Source organism: Conger conger, chromosome 13, assembly GCF_963514075.1.
Source record: "Conger conger chromosome 13, fConCon1.1, whole genome shotgun sequence".
Taxonomy (NCBI): Eukaryota; Metazoa; Chordata; class Actinopteri; order Anguilliformes; family Congridae; genus Conger; species Conger conger.
This window is the reverse complement of record NC_083772.1, coordinates 8,119,244-8,137,571: the sequence shown is the minus strand read 5'-3', so window position 1 is coordinate 8,137,571 and position 18,328 is coordinate 8,119,244. Positions and strand designations below refer to the sequence as shown.

Genomic DNA, 18,328 nt, shown 5'->3' with positions numbered 1-18,328 from the left:
TACATATTGCGTCTTGGTGTTGCCATCAGTTTCCCCACAAGATCCCTCCTGGCCAGTTCAACCGGTTCAGACATCTGAGTTGTTCCAAAATGAAAGCGTATATATGTCCATCAGGCGCTTTGAGCTCCTATCCATTATTTACTTGTTAGCATTGATTCAGGGTGACATAGCTCAGGCGGTAAGACATCTAGCAGTCTGCGGGTTGCTGGTTCGAGACCACTCAAATAACAATAACTTTGTCGATGTCAAAATATGTATGGGCCTGACTGTATGCTTCATGATTGACTAAAAAGAAAGTGCACAGAGGCATGTCCACTTTAGTTTAAACAAGCTGAGAATGTAGCATGATGCATTGCGTAATGTTTCTAAAGGTTTGGGGCTCCTCAACAAAATTCTCAATCAGGAGTGCTGTCCTATTATGCATTTTAAAGTCAGATTTCATTTGCTGAGGCTTACTTCAATTTTCTTATGTATCAAGACTTCATTCTTCATACAATTTTTGTTTAATGGAGTGGTGCTCAATTATCTTTCATGATATCACATGATATCCCTTTCAAAAAAGAAAGTGCAATTGGCTTACTTTTGCACTAACTATTATACTTAGGCTTATACCTGAACTTTTACGACATCAAGTGTACTTTTTACGACATCAAATGGTGAACTTGTGGTAAGCAAAACAATAAATGCAAGCTGCAAATTGAATTGTGTTCTCAAAACTCTTCATACCAATAAAAACATCACACAATGTTTTCTAAAAATAACATACTTTCACAAAAACACCTCACTAAACACAGGTTGTTTGAACAACCCTCACCAAAACAGTACATCATAAGTTCACACCAGCAATCATTTAGTCTTGAAACAAAAAACAAGCAAAATAAATTGACAAAATGGCTGTCTACAGTTCATACATGTTTAGTACTCCATAACTTGTCATTTGCATTAGGCCTTAGCCACACACTCCGGTAGTATACCATATGATTTCATACAATACAGTCCATACTGTAACATATTGACACAGCAGTTCTTTCTCTATGGCACAGGTCCATTCTGATCAAACGGCTTCATAGGCTTCATAGCTAACCCCACATTCTCTTCAAAGCCCAGTCAATTATGGCCAGACTGACCGTGGTGACATTTTGCAAGACAACATTGTCTTGAATTATTTCATCTTTTATGTCTCTCAGGCAGAGGGCATTCTTTTCTAGGAGCATATTTACAATAGCATTCTCCTGTTTGGCTGCAAATCCTGCTTGTCTGCCACCAGCATACGGTCTTATCTCAACCCTACAGTATAGTGCACGGTAAAAAATATTTCCCAACATAGTAGTAGTGTGTAATGCAAACACAATGTCAAAGCAAGCTGTACAGTATGCACAGCATTTGATGTATGAAGGACTGCATAGACTGTAATTGGTTCATCGGTCTGTAGTTACAGTACCACTTGGGGGCTCTCCCTCTAGAAGACATGTATAATTGATGAAACTGTTGATCTGCAGAGATTTGGTTGAACCATCATGCCTGTTTCTCTTAATTTCAACCCATGGTTGATTACATTATCCACAATTGTTGCCCTTATTTCATTTACTACGTACCTAGTACTTCTTCTCGTCCAGCTATCCCGCCTCGTACACCTACCCCTGCAGCTGTGTCCCCATACTCCATCTGCTTCAATTTTCTTTGATACTGTACTGGTGGCCAGCCTGGTGTGTTGATTTAGATCACGCATACTGGTTAAGTAGGCACACACCAGGACTATATTTTAATTTACTCCAGGCTGTTAAATGTGTGCTTTTTTAGGCAGTAGGTGGCTGAGACCAGGAAACTGCAGGAGAACAGAGAACCGTGATTTTAAAAAGGCCTACACACATAATTTAAGCATTTAATCCAAATAACCTCAACTGAAACAAGTGTGACAGTGCTGCTTTAAGACTGGGAATCCCTGTAAAGAGTGAGAGTGAGGTCAACCCAAGCCCAAACCAAGCTTTTGTTTATTTTGGCTTTCTGATTTTAGTTTATTATTATTACCTGCTACCTGTGAGTGGGAATGAGAAGCTTTGCATTACATTACATTACATTAATGGCATTTGGCAGATGCTCTTATCCAGAGCGACGTGCAACAAAGTGCAAAGTGCATACCCGTAACTAGGGACAAGTGCGCTGAAAGACCCTGGAGGGAAGCACAATTTCAACTGCTCAACGCAGCACAACAAAGATAAGGCCCTATTTGATCATCAGATTTATTAATTTATTTCTTCATCGTTTTAAGAAAATCAAATGTTTATTTGTTTGAAACCTAGCTCTCTCAAAATTAATGGAGAAATTACATGTCTTCTGCCTCCAGGGTCCACCATGGTATCAAAGTCTGTCATAAACTTCACTTAACAATGTTTAAGTTGTAGGGGAAAATAGGTAAACAAACAAAGGTAAAAATAACGCTGTGCTGAGGCTTAGAATGCTTGTGCGTGTGCGGATATAACGTTGTATTGAGACAACGGAGGTAAAAATCGTTATTTATGTATGTGTAAGATAAGAAACGCAAAGAGTGAATAAAAGTATTAACGGGCTCTGGCGGAAATACAGGCTCTGGCGGAAAAATAAAGATAAAATATATAATAATATAGACAATAATAGGGAAAATAAAGGTTAAAGACATAATAATATTGATAATAATAGGCGGAAAAAATATAAATAAATAGATAATAATATAAAAGTATTACGGGCAGTATATGAAAATGAAAAAGGGAAAGAAAACTGCGATTGAGATAATAGCGGGGGTGTATCTTAAATGTATACAGGAGATAGAAACTATCTCTGATAAGTGGAAACAAAAAAAGAACTAAGAAAATGGTGGCAAAATGGCCGTTTGATAAGAAAAATATGCGGAGGAGAAGGAGAGCGTAATGGCGGCGGGTAGAAACTGAAGCGAAGAGGCGACTCCGCCTCCGTATGACGTGTGGCCTTGGGAAGGAGGAGTGTGGAGAAGGGGGGTCAAAACAGGTGCAGATTTGACAATGTACAGCTGGGAGTGCCAGAAGCACCAACAGTGCCCCAGCGGACCCAGTACGAGAATTGCAAGCCGGCTCATCAGTGGAGGGACGTGCAGACCACATCCACTGGTTGGAAGATCAAGCCAGCTCACCAGTGGAGGGACGTGCAGACCACATCCACTGGTTGGATCCAGGAGCCCACCTGTTACATGGACTATGGCAATTCCTCGTGCTACGAATCAACATGTTAACAAAATTAAAAGAAGTGTGTGATAATTTTAATAGTTGAGTCACTTAGGATAATACATACAGCTGTGATACGGCTATGGCCAGTCAAATTACGCGGGATGCACTTGTGCAGAGAGTGTTGGAGGAACCATGGAAACGCTGTTATATTGAGTCTGAGGCAATTGGATGCTGCTATAGCAGCAGGGGATGTGCAGGAACCCAACTTAGTATGGCGCATTGGCCAAGGGAGATATTCGGGGCCATAGGTTTTGACCCCGAAAGGGGGGAATGTAGGGGAAAATTCACAGAATGAAAGATCTCCCTCCTAAAAGCATGATGTCAAAATCAGACTCCGCCTTAGTGAGCAGGCTGGTTCCTCCAAAACTCTCGACGATGTGTGTTAAAAGTTTATCAATATATCTGTATTAAAGTATGATATGTACCCTGTATAGTTTCAAACTGATTAACTGCTAAATTGTGCTAGGATTACACAGTGAGCCCAGCCAGCTGGCAGGGGGGGGCCGTCTTGAACTGTGTAGACCAAACTGTCAAGGACACGGGCAGAGCAAGATATGACTATACAGCTGATTTCTCCGGGACTCTCAATGTTTTATGCCAGAAGTGTATCTATTTGACCTAGAACATTAATTATAGCTGAGCTTATGAAAACGCAAGAAACCACAGTGAAAACTGTTGAAATGAGAGCAAAAAATGCTACGTACATTTACTCCCTTAGAAGAGAATAATTAACAAATGTTTAGTATGTCTGTAGATTAGAAAAGTATATTAGAAGTGAATATTAATGAAATGTTTAGTTTGTCTGTATATTTTCAATGATTCCTGCTGCTTAGTTCGTCTTATAAAAGCGAAAGATACAGAGTGACGTGTATGGATGACGTGTTAGAGGGAGGGCATCCAGAACTTTCTGAGGTCTGGTAGTTTGCCAAGAGCAGGTGCGGGGTGAAGTGAGGACACGTAGTTGGCAGAATGCCCTGAACTTTGTACAGAGTTGGCAGAGCATAAGGACCGTTGGCAATTTGCCACAATGACGTTGTGGGAGGAGCGTTGGGAGGAGTTACGATAAGAAAAGTGTGGGTGATTTGCCAGAATGCGGTTTGAGGAGGAGTTGTAGGTGGAGTAACTGTGTATTAAATGGGTGTACAAATGTCAGTCGGGGTTCAGTTCTGGAGAGCTGATCCGGCTTTATGCACGTGTGGTAATAAAGTCTGATTTTCCTGAAGATCTTGCTGCCTGGTGTCGTCTTTTCCCTCGCGAAGATGTTTTTCGACAAATTGAAGATTTGGACTCTGGCGTTTCCTAGACACGACAAAGTATACATCCATGTCAGAAGAAAGAGCAATGAGCTGGAGATGAGACATGTGGGCTTCTTTTGTCCCTGCCAAGCGGGACGAAAGTAACACAGGAGCGGGTCGAAAGTAATGATAAGCTAGGGCCGTCTGTTTTTCGGGTTTGTAATTCTCTTTGCTTTCGAAAAATTTCAGAACAATTAGACATTTCATGTTTGTATCGATTCCGTAAATGCTCGAGGTACGAAATCCATGAAACTGAACCATTTGAACCATGATTAATTGGACTGAAATTCATTATTTGGGCTGTATATAGCTACACTAGCCATCATTTCATCGTCTTATTTTCACTGGAATGTAATATGAGCTGTCTTTCCTCAGCAGTGACTTCACTTACCAAGGTGCGCTCCAGCCTTATCAGACGCGCTCCTCCCGATGGAGAGGAATGTCTCATATTCTCACAAACAGCTTTTTTAACAAACTGCAGTCTCTCCTCCACATCAAACTATTTAAGGTAAGTGATCCTCAAATAATATTTATTTATTAAACCTATCAATGAAAGTAGGCTATATCGTGAGTTTGTGATGTTTGTAGACTCATTTTCAAACATTGCTTCAATGTTAGCAACAGTGACCCTCAAATCGTAACGTTAATGTTAGGCCTAGTGTTGTTTTAAACCACTGTCGTTAACCTATCGATAAAAGTATATCATGAGTACTCCAAGCTCATCAAGCTCGTCATTTCTGTAACGTTAGACTCATTTTCAAACATATCAGTTGATTTTGGCAACAATCAAATCGTATCGTTTTATTAAACCACTAACCTGTAGATGAGTGTATGTGATGAGGACACAAAGCTAATCAAGCAGACACAATTCTAATGATGTCATATTTGTGGACTAATTTTCAAACATTAGGTCGTTGATTTTGGCAACATAGAATTAACTACAGGAGACAACAAACATTTTGTTTATTTTTTTATGCAGGCTAGTAGCCTGAACAATGGGTAAGAGTAGGCATAAGAAAAACGATCTGGAGCTAAAAACGATTAGTTAACTTCCACCCTGCACTGGGCACCATGCAACAGGTAAGAGTAGACATTAGAAAGCGCAAACAGCAAAACATGCATTATGTTTCAGTGGTTTCCTAACCCTCTCATGGGGCCCTGTTCCATGTACTTGTTCAATTCCACCACCATTATTTGATGAACTAGGTGTAACCAAACAGAGGGGCCCAGGAAAAGGTTGAGAGCCATATGGAACCATATGGAACTAAAAACGATGATTTCATAATCACATGGAAGTGAAATTGTAAAATAAATGATAAAAATGGTTCTGAAAAAAATCAGAGACATTTTTCTGATTGAAAGAGGTCGATCAAGGGTACTGTGGCCCTCAGACGATATCTCAGGAAAACAACCGTCAGTTCATGGACCTGAGACGACATCATCTAGGCTGTCCACAGACATTTTGGGGGGCTCAAGCTAAAAAACAAAAAGGGAACTCACCCCACTGACACACACTATTCCCACCCCGATGTTGCCACACCGCCGCCATCCATAATCACACATTATGTTCATAATATGGGACCTGTTTAAATTCTACTGAAACACATTATTCCATGAAGAAACTGCAGATTTGATGCAGTAATGCAAGCTGCAAGGGCCCCTATAATGTCTTCTGCATCATCTATGGGCTCTTTATCAGGTGACAATAAATCTCTCTCCAAATCAGAATCATGATTTCCTGTGCTTTCATCCGCCCTATTGCTACTAGCAGGCCTGATCCATGAGAGGAGGGAGCTGTTACTCTGGGCTGCCTGCTGTAGCTCCCCCTCTCCCCTGTCACATTTTTCCTGGCTAGCATCCAAGACTTGCTCGCATGAAACATGAAACCTATGCTATCCTTTAGTCACTAGATGTGTGAAGAAAATTACATGTTTACATTTACTTACCTCTGACGGTAGCTCCGATGGTTAGTCAACACCTAGTCAACACCTTATTTGGCATTGAACATAGAGTTTGACACTGATCATGTGAAAGCAGCTTGAAGAGTATACACTTACTAAGCACTTTATTAGGTATTTATTGGACTTATAGACTTTTTAAGACTTTTTAAAATTTCTACTGCTGTAGCCTATCCACTCAGAGTTATGATGTGCTGTGTGTTCAGAGATGCTCTTCTGCGTACCGCTGTTGTAATGTGTGGGTATTTGCGTTACTATCACCTTCCTGTCAGCTTTGACCAGTCTGGCCATTCTCCTCTGACTTCTCTTATTAACAAGGCATTTCTGTCTGCAGAACTGCTGCTCACTGGATTTTTTGCACCATTCTTTGCAAACTCTCGAGACTACTGTTTGTGAAAATAACAGGAGATCAGCAGTTTCTGAGCTACTCAAACAACTCTGTCTGTCATCAACAATCATTCCATGTTCACTTAAATGACATTTTTCCCCATTCTGATGGTGGATGTGAGCATTAACTGACTCTTCTGACCCGTATCTTCATGATTGGACGCATTGCACTGCTGCCACACAATTGGCTGATTAGATAATCACATGAATAAGTAGGTGTAATAAAGGTTTTTAATGAAGAAACCTTTAATTTGGCAATTAGTGCTATTATCTGACTGCCAATTTGTTAACAATTAAGATGGCCTAAAATAATGCTTAAAAATGCAATTAAATGAGTCAGTACTCCAGTCAAAAAAAAAAGAAAAAGAGTATAAGCAGTATCGGTTACACGGTTAACCGTTTAAAGAAATGAAATGGTATCCATTTACAAAAACTGATGATTTGTCACATCCCTAACTAAAACCCAATAATACGCCCTGTAATATAATGCAAATAAAGGAAAAATTGGCTATATAAAACAATACACCCTGTTATATATGAAATTATCATATCCTATTATGTAATTCTTGTCTAGATGAAAATAGCAGCAATTTATATTTAAACAGCTTTCACTATGTGTGCCTTTAGCTACAGAATGGAAGTGATCCATGCAGGAACTGGCGAGATTATTGGAAACCATTCTGACCAAAACACCCTCACAGACTCAGATTCAAGTGAACAGACTGGATGTTTCAGATGTCTGCGGCGTGGGATCCCTCTCAACTGCAAAAAACAATTTTCTCAGTTATCAAAATTAGCTGGACTTGTGGTGAGATTCAGTGTATTAATATCTCTTGTTGTTTTTTGTTTTTCTAATGCATATCAGTTTTTCACTCATGTCACTGTTGAATCATGCACACAGTATGATTGCTTGTTCTGTTTTTATGTTTTTGTAATTTTAGGGCAAATGATTTGTGATTAATTTGTGATAATGTGTAGCACTGTTATGTAAAATCAATGTTTTGCTTATATGATGTGAAGCTATGATGTGAGTTGAAAAACAATTGCCATACCTATTGCCATGGTCAAACAATTCAGTTCTGTTAATGTCGAAAAGTTGCTGTTTATTCTCTCTCTCTCTCTCTCTCTCTCTCTCTCTCTCTCTCTCTCCCTTTCTCTCTCTCTCTCTCTCTCTCACAGTGTGTTGCTCAGCTTCTGGTCTTTTTAATACCTTTTGTCAGCACTGTATTCTGTGGACATCTGGGGAAGACAGAGCTAGCTGGGGTTACTTTAGCCACATCTGTGAGTGACCTCTCCCTGAATTAATCAGCCAATAATATTATATTTATTCATCATTCATTTATATTATTAGTTTTGACGTAGGAAATTCATGTATGGTCTTAATGTTATCTGAGGCATAATAATACAATGTAATATGTTCACATGGTAGTACCATAGCATATCCCATTATTTATGATGGAAGGCTACATTTAAAATAGCTGGGTTAGGCAGCCCTGGTCCTAGAGTGCCAAAGATGTTCCTGGTTTTTGCCTCTTCATTAAACCATATAACTACGTAATTGTATTATGAGGCTTAATGAGCACAGAAAACCATTCTCTGATGGAAGGTGATGCGACTGGAACACTGGTTTTAAAATTTCTCATTGATATGCCAGTTTCAAACATTCTGAGTGACCATGGTGTTGGAGGTATTTAGCACCTCTCCATTCAGAATATTCTGACCCTCATTTATCAACACTGCTTACTGATACTTGTGAATGTGCTTAAAGGAGCACTGCCACACTTGTTTCAGTTGATCTTATTTGGATTAAATGCTTAAATTATGTGTGTACGTAATTTTAAAATCAACGTCAGTGTTGCCATTTCTTGAATATGGGGGTAAAAATTCTCAAAACTAACACGTCCAGTGACGTCTCAATGTTCATTATGTGCTTATTGTGCTCTATTGTGAATAGTTACATAAAATGAGGTGGTAAGTTAGTTATTTCCAGTGTGGGATGCAAAGTGTGAATGTTTGCCATAGCATGCACAATATGTTTAAGCTGATTCATGTAGGTGTAAATGTTTTATAATACTTATGTAAAACATGTGCAATGAATGAATAAAAAGGTACAGTACATTGCCTACAAATTGGAAAAGCTCAGACTTACATAAAACAGATAGTGACACAAAAATCTGCACACCAGTTTCCAGTCACATTTGAAAAACATCGGCTTCACATGTTCCAAAGCCCCTAATATCAGAGACAACTGTAATTACTGTATCTGAATGTAGGTTAAGCAATTACTACTATATTTAGAGCACATGAAATTGGCTATAAAAACCGTGATATTTCTTGATGTTATGAAAGGTTCAATTATTCTTTTGTTCAACATTTGTCTGCTAGATTGTGTCTATTGCTGGTATTTCAATTGGTCAAGGATTGGCAACAACATGTGACACATTCATATCTCAGGTAATTATGAGAAAGTTTGTTCATTTTATTTCTCTCCTGCTACATTTCTCATTTCTTCCAGCAGAATCTGACAGTAGGCTATATACTCAGTAGCCACATTATTATCTATCTACTAGTACAACCGTGCTGTACAACTCAACAAAATATTGAGGTCTTTCTATGCTTGAGTTCAAAATTGGAAGGGCTCGGTTCAGTTGCATGCCACTGAAGTCTTGACTTTATTTTAATTGCTTACCATTTTTTTGTGAGCTAACATTAGTTAATAGCCTAACGTTTTATTATTTTTTTGCCAATGGTGAGCTAATTAATTTTTCTTTGGTGATGATGCAGTTGGCCTTTAGTTGCAGCAGGCCTGCTCGAAGATTTTTTTTCTCAGCAACAGGGACAATTTTTTCTCCCGTTCCCATTGCATTTCAATTAATACATTTGTTTCTATACATTCAATACGTTTATTGAGGAAAACTAAGCAAAATAATTCTATTCACTGCCATTTTTAAAGGAACCTTACTGTATCTAGTATTTCCTGCCAGACATCTTCCCATTAATTAAATTGGTATTTGACTTCTTTGCAGACCTTTGGGAGCAGTAACTTAAAGAGAGTGGGGGTCATTCTGCAGAGGGCTATCCTCATTTTACTTCTGGCTTGTTGCCCATGCTGGGCTCTTCTTATCAACACAGAGTCCATCCTCCTGGCCTTCAAGCAAAGCCCAGAGGTGGCCAGGTAAGGAAAGGATGTCCGTATTTTAGCTGAAATCCTATTGTATGAAAATATGTTTTAGCATCAGGATTCTATGCTAATGTATGCTTTTTTTTGTTTGTTGTTTTGCTGCCTCATACTCTGATGGTGCTCTTTGACCATGTAAGGCTGTCCCAGATGTATGTGGAGATCTTTATGCCTGCATTACCTGTGAGTACACACACACACACACACACATTCTCCAACACAGCACATACATAAAGTCACTCCCAATTGTACATAAAGTATGTGCAAACATACACACTGACACCGATGTGCATAAACAGTCAGTGAGTTGAGTTAAACAGGATTATGACAGACTGTGGTTCATACACGCATTGGTGCAAACTAGAACTAAGCTGCTCCATTTCTACATAATTCTGGTTTGGTATCAATAAATAGATGCATCAGTTTGTCTTTTTCCTGTTCTATCAACCTCCATGGGCACAATATGCAATGACTGCATTTGAAACCTTTAAGTACATTTCCTAATGCATTTAAATGTGTGTTTCTTATAGGCAGCCTTTCTGTTTGAGCTACAAGTAAGGTATCTTCAAAGTCAGGTAAAGAATAACACAGAATGCTACAGCTGTCTACATATGAGTTCCTGTTTTTCCATAGGCGTTATTTTAATAAAGCATTCATTTCAGGGTATACTATGGCCCCAGATATTGACAGGAATTGTGGGAAATGTCCTGAATGCACTGATCAACTACATCTTTCTGTTCGTTCTGGAGCTTGGTGTAGTGTGAGTATTCAAATCAGTTGATTTAAATATGTATAATTTTTCCTACAGTGTTATGGTTGTGTGGTATACTAGTTTGAATACCGTACACTAATTTGAAATGTATGGTATACTAGTACCCCATGTTTCATTGCTCACCCAGTGACAATGTGCTCAATTTGATAACTGAGACCAAAACAAGACTTAATTATTTCGGCTGCTGAATGGCTTATCCTGTTAAGGCCCTGTTCTTTTGTCTGTGAATCCCATGGGATGACCCAAAATTGACTCTGTTGTCACCCAGGGAAGGGAGTTTTCAGGAGGCAGCATTGCAGCGGCTCATTGCACACCACTGACCCCTACTGGTCATTCAGGCACCCAAAAATCTTCTGAATCAGTCTGCGTGACCCTAACTTGTGAAATCGAGTGTTACAAGAAGCCCCACCTGACATCAAGGTTTTTTGTAGAATAATAAGTCAATTGTGTGTTATTTTCAGTGGTTCAGCTGCAGCCAACATGATATCCCAGTACTGCCTGGCTTTGTTCCTGTTTGCTTACATTCTCTGTAAGGGTTTGCATAAGCCCACCTGGGGAGGTAAGTTCAGGTGCAAGAAATAACTAGGTTATTACTGCACTCATCCTCACCATGTGTCACCTGCATTTTTAAACACATTCCTGTGTATTCAAGTGCTGGTCCCAGATCATACCAATGCATATGAAATGATTACAAGTATGGGTAAATTCTGCTTTGGGTGTCATATATGTGGCAGACATACATCTGTGGTTCCCCTTTAGGCTGGTCTGTGGAATGTCTGCAGGAATGGGGACCCTTTGTCCACTTAGCCATACCCAGCCTGTTCATGGCATGTCTGGATTTATGGATGATGGAGATTGGGGGATTCCTTGCAGGTACCTAACTGGCTGTTGTTTTATGTTAATTACCTTTCAGTTGTTGCAGAAAGACTACAGTAAGTCATGGAAAATGAGCTAATGAGTCAAAGTCCTGTGTGGAAAATGTACTGTGAAGTGTGCACTATCTCTGCTGAATCCTGTGATGATCAGTTGTTCCTCTTTATTATTTAAATAACATTTTTACTGTTACTGTTACCATATCTTTGGCAGGCACTGTACTGTATATGGAGTGGAGCCTTTTCAACCACTGGTCTAATGCTCATCAGGACATTTTGTTGTATTTTCAAAATACAAAATACATTTGATACAAAATACTCCAAATTTAAATGTGTCAAAATACATTTTGATGTATTTTTGCCCATCCCTGTTGTCTTTTAAAACCAGCTGATGAAGTAAGCCACAATCTTATTTCATGGTTTATTAATTGCATCGTACACTGTTTTAATTTTCTGCCAAATGATGAACTGAGTGTACACAGAGGAAATAATTAAAAAAATGTATTTCCCCAAATCTTCACTGCAGGTCTGATAAGTGTGGTTGAACTGGGATCACAGTCAGTCATCCGTATGGTGTCTGGTATTCTATACAAGGTAAATACACCTTAAATATGAACTGGTAAAACTCTATAAAGTGCCAAATTAGCAGGTTGCCTGTTTGTGTTACTGTCACGTACTTCTGCTGAGAAATGAGGGCTTTGTTAATTTAGGGCGGGGGAAAACCTTGATCCTGACTATATTCTGTCAGCAGTCTAATTCCTCTATTTTCTATTAATCACAAAATATGTTCTAAATGAAATGTTTGTGTTCTCTGAATGGGTCAAAAGACAGGAAATTAAATTGATCAGCCCTCTGTCAGCACAGATCTCCGACAACTGCAACAGCCAAACAACTCACCACTGGGCAGATTCAAACCTTCTCTCAAATAATTCATGATCTTTGAGTAGAGCACTGTCAAAAGTATTGTAAATTTTGAATATTAAAGGCACAGGGAATATAATTATTCATCACTTTTCTAAAGCATGCTTTAATACAACATTCCCATGTGTCCTATTTGGGACCGCATATCACTCTTCCAGCATAGCTTGTCTATGACCTGTGTTGGTACATAGTATACATGTTTACATTTGTGTGATTTAATTGATAGATCCTGCATTTGAGTGTATATCGTAGGGAGTACATTGCTATATTCTTATTCATATAAGCCCATTGTATGTCACCCTGGATAAAAGTGTAGATACAGATCCCGAGTGAGCACTTTATACTTTAATATTTTTGTAGTAGACCTGTGAAATGGCATTGAGATTTTGAAATTTACATGGTTGAGTCCAATGCAACTGCTACCACACTCAGTATAATATTCTTCTCAGCAGTCTCAAGCAGTGCCAGGTCCAAAGCAGAGTTAGGGGTTCCCAAACTGGGCTGTGATTGTACTAAATACTTCTTGTCTGCACAGATCCGTGGTACATTTGACTGAATTATATTTGCCTTCAGATTTATGGAGGCATCAATGCAGCTGCCACTCTGACTGTGGGGAATGCTCTGGGAGCTGGAAATGTACAGCAGGCTCAGCTGTCCTGCAAGATCTCCATAATATGTGCAGGTATGAGGGGGAGAGAAACACCACATTGTCTGGGCATCACACTGTACATACATACAGTACTGTGCAAAAGTCTTAGGCACCTGTATAATATTCTGTACAGGTAGGATTTTTCCAAAAATAATTCAATGAAAGGTCCTAAATAATCATACTATACATTTTACATTACATTTTAGTAATTTGGCAGAATAGTTCAAAACTGAATCAAATCAATATTTTTTGTGACCACCCTTTGGCGTTAAATCTGCATCACTTCTCTGAGATAGTCAACGCTGTTCTTCAGTTCTATAAGACAATCAGCAGGGAGGCTGTTCCAAGCATGTTGGAGAACTTGCCACAGTTCTTCTGCAGACTTTGGTTGGGTCCTTGCTTCTAATCTCAGACAGCCTTGATCAAATTTTTATGTAAAAAGTAGTCAATTGCTTACAGTAATATGTTACTTTTTAAAATTAAATACAGAAATGTATCTTTAAAATATAATCTTTTGAAAAATGAATATTTGGAAATCTCAAATGTGTTCTTTTATACTAACACACACAAAAATAAGCTTATATATAATAAAGTCTATGGTGCCTAAGACTTCTGCACAGTACTGTACACACACATGCTGTCTGCTGCAGTTGAAAACAAATCGGGAACAGCAAAGTCATTTACTAGGGTGCTGCCAGATCACATGCCGCAGAAAAGCCTGTTAACTCATATTGAACTTATGCTAGTGAAACTTACTGTCTTTGGCATCACTTCTCAAACCCCATACATGGCATTTGATCAGACCTGGTGACTGAGAAAGCCATGTTATATGCTCCTCAACCATGGGACTAGTGCTCTGTGGGTGAGGGCATTGTCACATTGAAAGAAACTCATCTCAGTTCTTTAACATGCAGGTAAGATCAGCCCTCAATACCGTTATGTGCTGTCTGACACTGATTTCACTTCTAAGAGGTTGAGTGAAATGTAATGAGTGCTCCCAAATCATGCCAGGAAAATGGGCTCCACACCCGAACAGAACCTCCAGAACCCGTCACAGCTGGAACACAGTTTTGTTTATAGTTTATTCTCACTGCCTGTATACAGTATATGCAGTGGTCTCCAGAAATATTGACACCGTTGATACAGAAACAGTGGTGTAACCTAAAAAAGAATAGTTATTGATGTAATACAGTTATTGACATAAGTTATTGTCATAATTCCAATAAGGTTTGGCAAACTCAAGATGCTTGGTTTTGTTTATTGTGCTCAGTCTTTTTCAGAGTTTAGACACAACCAATCTCTGTAATTCTTAAACTGCATTCCTTGGGTTACTTCCTTGCCCTCTCTCCATGATTACCTTCCGTGGGTATAATATGCACTTGCTTGGCAACTTGAAATCATTCCATATTGTTGCACTTGTGCTAAGTAGAATGTTTAACCAATTATTTATTTTTTGTACCCATTACCCGGCTTGTGATAGTAAATTGCCATCTGGGTCTTCTGAATTGACAGTTTATTGACTTTTCCCATGCTGATGGTTGACCATGGGATTTTTCATGATTGTCATCTAATTTTTTGTACTCTAGTGAAACAGGAAGTGATGCAATGACACAAAGAAGGTTCTTTAGACCAAAGTCAATCTAAACTATATAAACTATATAACCGTATATAGTAATTTTTTTTGAACATAAAATATAGATTATTATCCACATTGTTTATTATATGCAGCCTTTTTCCATCTTTATTAAGGGTGCCAATAATTCTGGAGCCTGCTGTACATACACTGTACATGAGCACTTTATTAGGAACACCTGTACACCTACTTATTCATGCGATTATCTAATCAATCAATCATGTGACAGCAGTGCAATGCATAAAACCATCACATCAGCCATCAGAATGGGGAAAAAATGTGATCTCAGTGATTCTGACCATGTCATGACTGTTGGTGTCAGATGGGCTGGTTTACGTATACCTGCAACTGCTGATCTCCTTGTGTTTCACGCACAACAGTCTGCATAGAATGGTATGAAAAACAAAAGGGCCAGAGGGGAAGGGCCAGACTAGTTGAAGCTGACAGGAGGGTGACCATAAAGCAGCAGTTTCAGCTCTGCCAACCATAGATTATGTGTACATATTACTTTGCTAGCAACATTTCTTTATTTTTATGAAATGTATCTGTATTTATGAGCTAGCTAGTTTGCTAAACCCGCCACGATTAGTTTACTATTTTGACAAGCTGCTGCCTTCCAGGCCTCACTGAGGGAGTATACATTGGGCTGGAGGAACACATTGGCAAAACATACGTTGTTATCGGGAATCCCACCGGAGGGTGACAGCAATAGCCTATTGCTACGTTTTCCCTCTCCTTGCAACGGGCCAGGAGGAGGTGTCACAAGCCTCAAACAAAGGAATTATGTGGCCATGATTTAAATATTCTAATAAAGCTGTAAATGTAATGTGAATCCATAGCAACAAAGCCTAATGCTGTATTTATGTCATATCAGAAAGAACGAATTAGCATCTTCTGACTGGGAAAAACAGTTCACATCAACCTCTGACATTAAACGCGAGGCAAAAAGCAAAACTTGTAATCTCACAAGTATGTGCTCAATTTTAAAAACCTTAGACACGAGGCTCAAAACGGTAAGCACTGGTAACACAGCGTGTTTGCCTGTTCAAAACATGCATTGTGCGTTCATATCTTTGAAGAAATCTTGCAACTAATTTATTGTGAAATACTATAGGAACATTTGTTTAGATCACCCACACAAAAGATACATATAGCTTCACTGTTTAGTTATTTTTACAATACTTAAATATTGCAGTTAGAAATACTTGATACATGCTTCAATATGGTTATAAAGGGAATAGTGGAAATGGTAGAAGAGAGCGGAATCATTGAACAAAATCAGAATACTGTAAAAAATATAATTACAACACACTGTGGGTTTGTTTCACTTTTTTTTTTTTTTTTCAATTGCAAACAATCATTTTTTGTTACAGAGTTTACGTTTTCATAATTCTTCACACAGTTCACAGTATGTTGACAAAACTGAGTGTTATTTTCATTGCTTTTACAAAAAATCAGGCTGAACCAAGCACCATGAACTATATATTTCTACAGTCCAATTTGCAAATCACTGACAGAAAATAGTACATCTACTGTAATGCCACTGGTTGTTAGTGTTTTTTAGATCATTGTTCTATGATTGACAAAAAACTATCTAGTGCTGAAGCTGGTGCTTTTCCTTTTAGATATGTTTGCAGTGGTTTGGTAGCTTTGATTCTATTTTGTGAATGAAATGAACTGTTGTGACAAGCTACATGTTGGTGCAGAGAGTTGTATGAAGAATTTTGAAAAAGTGAATTGTTAGCAATTGTAAAAAACTGTAATCATAGCAACAAAGTGGGGAAAAAATCCTCAACTGCAGTGAAAGATGCATTCATTCTTTTGGCTGACGCTTTTATCCAAAGCGACTTACGATTGATTAGACTAATACTAATTTCGTTTGGAAAGAGGCAAAAAATATAGAACTTTAAAATTCACAGTGTTGTTTTTCTGGCAAGAAAAATAACCAAAAAATCGGCATGGTAATATGGATCTAGATATGGCTAGATATGGAGTGGCATGGCTGGATATGGATCAGCGATAGATAGATATGGATCAGCGATAGATGTAATTACAGTAGTATTGACTGTCGTTTCATCACCCTTAACAGGAGTTTTAATTCATGCTCACCCTTGTGATTTTCTCTCCCTTCATACTAGCCATATTCACCTCTGAATTACAGGTTCTCAATAGCTTTGGCCCATTTCCCACAAAATTTGTAATTTTCTCAAAACTGTAGTTGCATTTGCCAAAACATTTCATGTGAACAGCACAACATTATGCTTCACCTCAAAATTAAATAATTGTTTCACTTAATTAGTTAGTGCCATCTTTGATGAAAAGTCTCTTAATCATCGTTTCAAATCAAGACAGTCTAAATCAGGGGTCGGCAACCCTGGTCCTGGAGAGCCGCAGGGTGTGGCTGGTTTTCGTTTTTCCCTTAATACCAGCAACCGATTCATACCCAAGAAACCAGGAGAGTAATCGACTGCTTTAATTGATCAATTAAGTGCTCAGTAACAACGAAAGCTAGCACACCCCGTGGCTCTCCAGGACCAGGGTTGCTGACCCCTGGTCTAAATGGTTAGATTTACTGTCGTTATGATGGTGAACCCCCGGATGAGCGTTACCACTTGTAAGAGACGGGATGTTACAGACCTCAATCCACAACATAAACAAGACGCCAGCGAGAAGAGGGCTCGAGTCTAGGGTTTTTAATGACAAAAATAGGGATTTACAACAAGTAAGAATGAATAAGTATTAAAGTTAAGAGTCCAGAATTAAGTTAAGCGTTCTTTCCTCCTTTTTGTTCCTCCATTATCACAAACACTCCCTAATCAAGCCAAAAGAAGATTCTGACCTCATATCATTATTCTGCTTTCCCAGGAAGGATCCAGTGTGGCTGAAAGGCACATAATTAACATGCATTCATTATGTTTCAAAGGTTTCAAGTGAGCCCCTGTTGTTTTTATGGTGTACAGTTGTGATCTCCCTATGCGTAGCAGTGATTGTTGGGTCATCATCGGATGCAATAGCCATTGTCTTCACAAATGACGAGTAAGTACCATTGCTTGTAATACAGTCCCCTCCAAAAGTATTCGAGCAGCAAGGCCAATTCCCTTGCCAATTCCACTTCAGACATCATTAAAGGTGCATTATTTACATATCACCACAATAAGTTCAATCTATTTTCCATTATTCTCTTCCTCTGAACTCACAGGCAAATCAGGAGAAGGACAGGAGAGGTTATCGTTATGCACACACCATTTCAAATAATTAATGCAATATTGGTAAGTAATAAGCATTACCATACCATTCATATAAATATAGATTTAATTTGTGATTTACCTGACATTTATTTGAAATTGTTGACAGGTTATTGCTGTAGTTTTAATTTAACCATTGGTTAAGCAGTTTGATGAAAAGTTGTTCCTTGTGAAGTTTTACA

At 38.7% G+C, this 18,328-nt stretch overlaps 1 protein-coding gene across 1 annotated transcript; it reads left to right on the top strand.

The window, feature by feature from the left end:
• The first annotated feature begins 5,602 nt into the window (after nucleotides 1-5,602).
• Nucleotides 5,603-17,941, top strand: LOC133108285 (multidrug and toxin extrusion protein 1-like). Its single transcript, XM_061217756.1, has 12 exons — nucleotides 5,603-5,611; nucleotides 8,056-8,157; nucleotides 9,262-9,330; nucleotides 9,903-10,051; nucleotides 10,195-10,237; nucleotides 10,585-10,629; nucleotides 10,717-10,814; nucleotides 11,288-11,385; nucleotides 11,586-11,699; nucleotides 12,225-12,292; nucleotides 13,193-13,301; nucleotides 17,862-17,941. The coding sequence occupies exons 1-12, from the start codon at nucleotides 5,603-5,605 to the stop codon at nucleotides 17,939-17,941; spliced, it is 984 nt and encodes a 327-aa protein (XP_061073740.1).
• Nucleotides 17,942-18,328: the final 387 nt, after the last annotated feature.

Bases quoted from the DNA above. Each gene is read 5' to 3' on its own strand.
- LOC133108285 (XM_061217756.1), top strand. The intron at 9,331-9,902 runs GTAATTATGAGA...ACTTCTTTGCAG, and splicing joins GTGACACATTCATATCTCAG to ACCTTTGGGAGCAGTAACTT. The intron at 11,386-11,585 runs GTAAGTTCAGGT...GTTCCCCTTTAG, and splicing joins GCATAAGCCCACCTGGGGAG to GCTGGTCTGTGGAATGTCTG.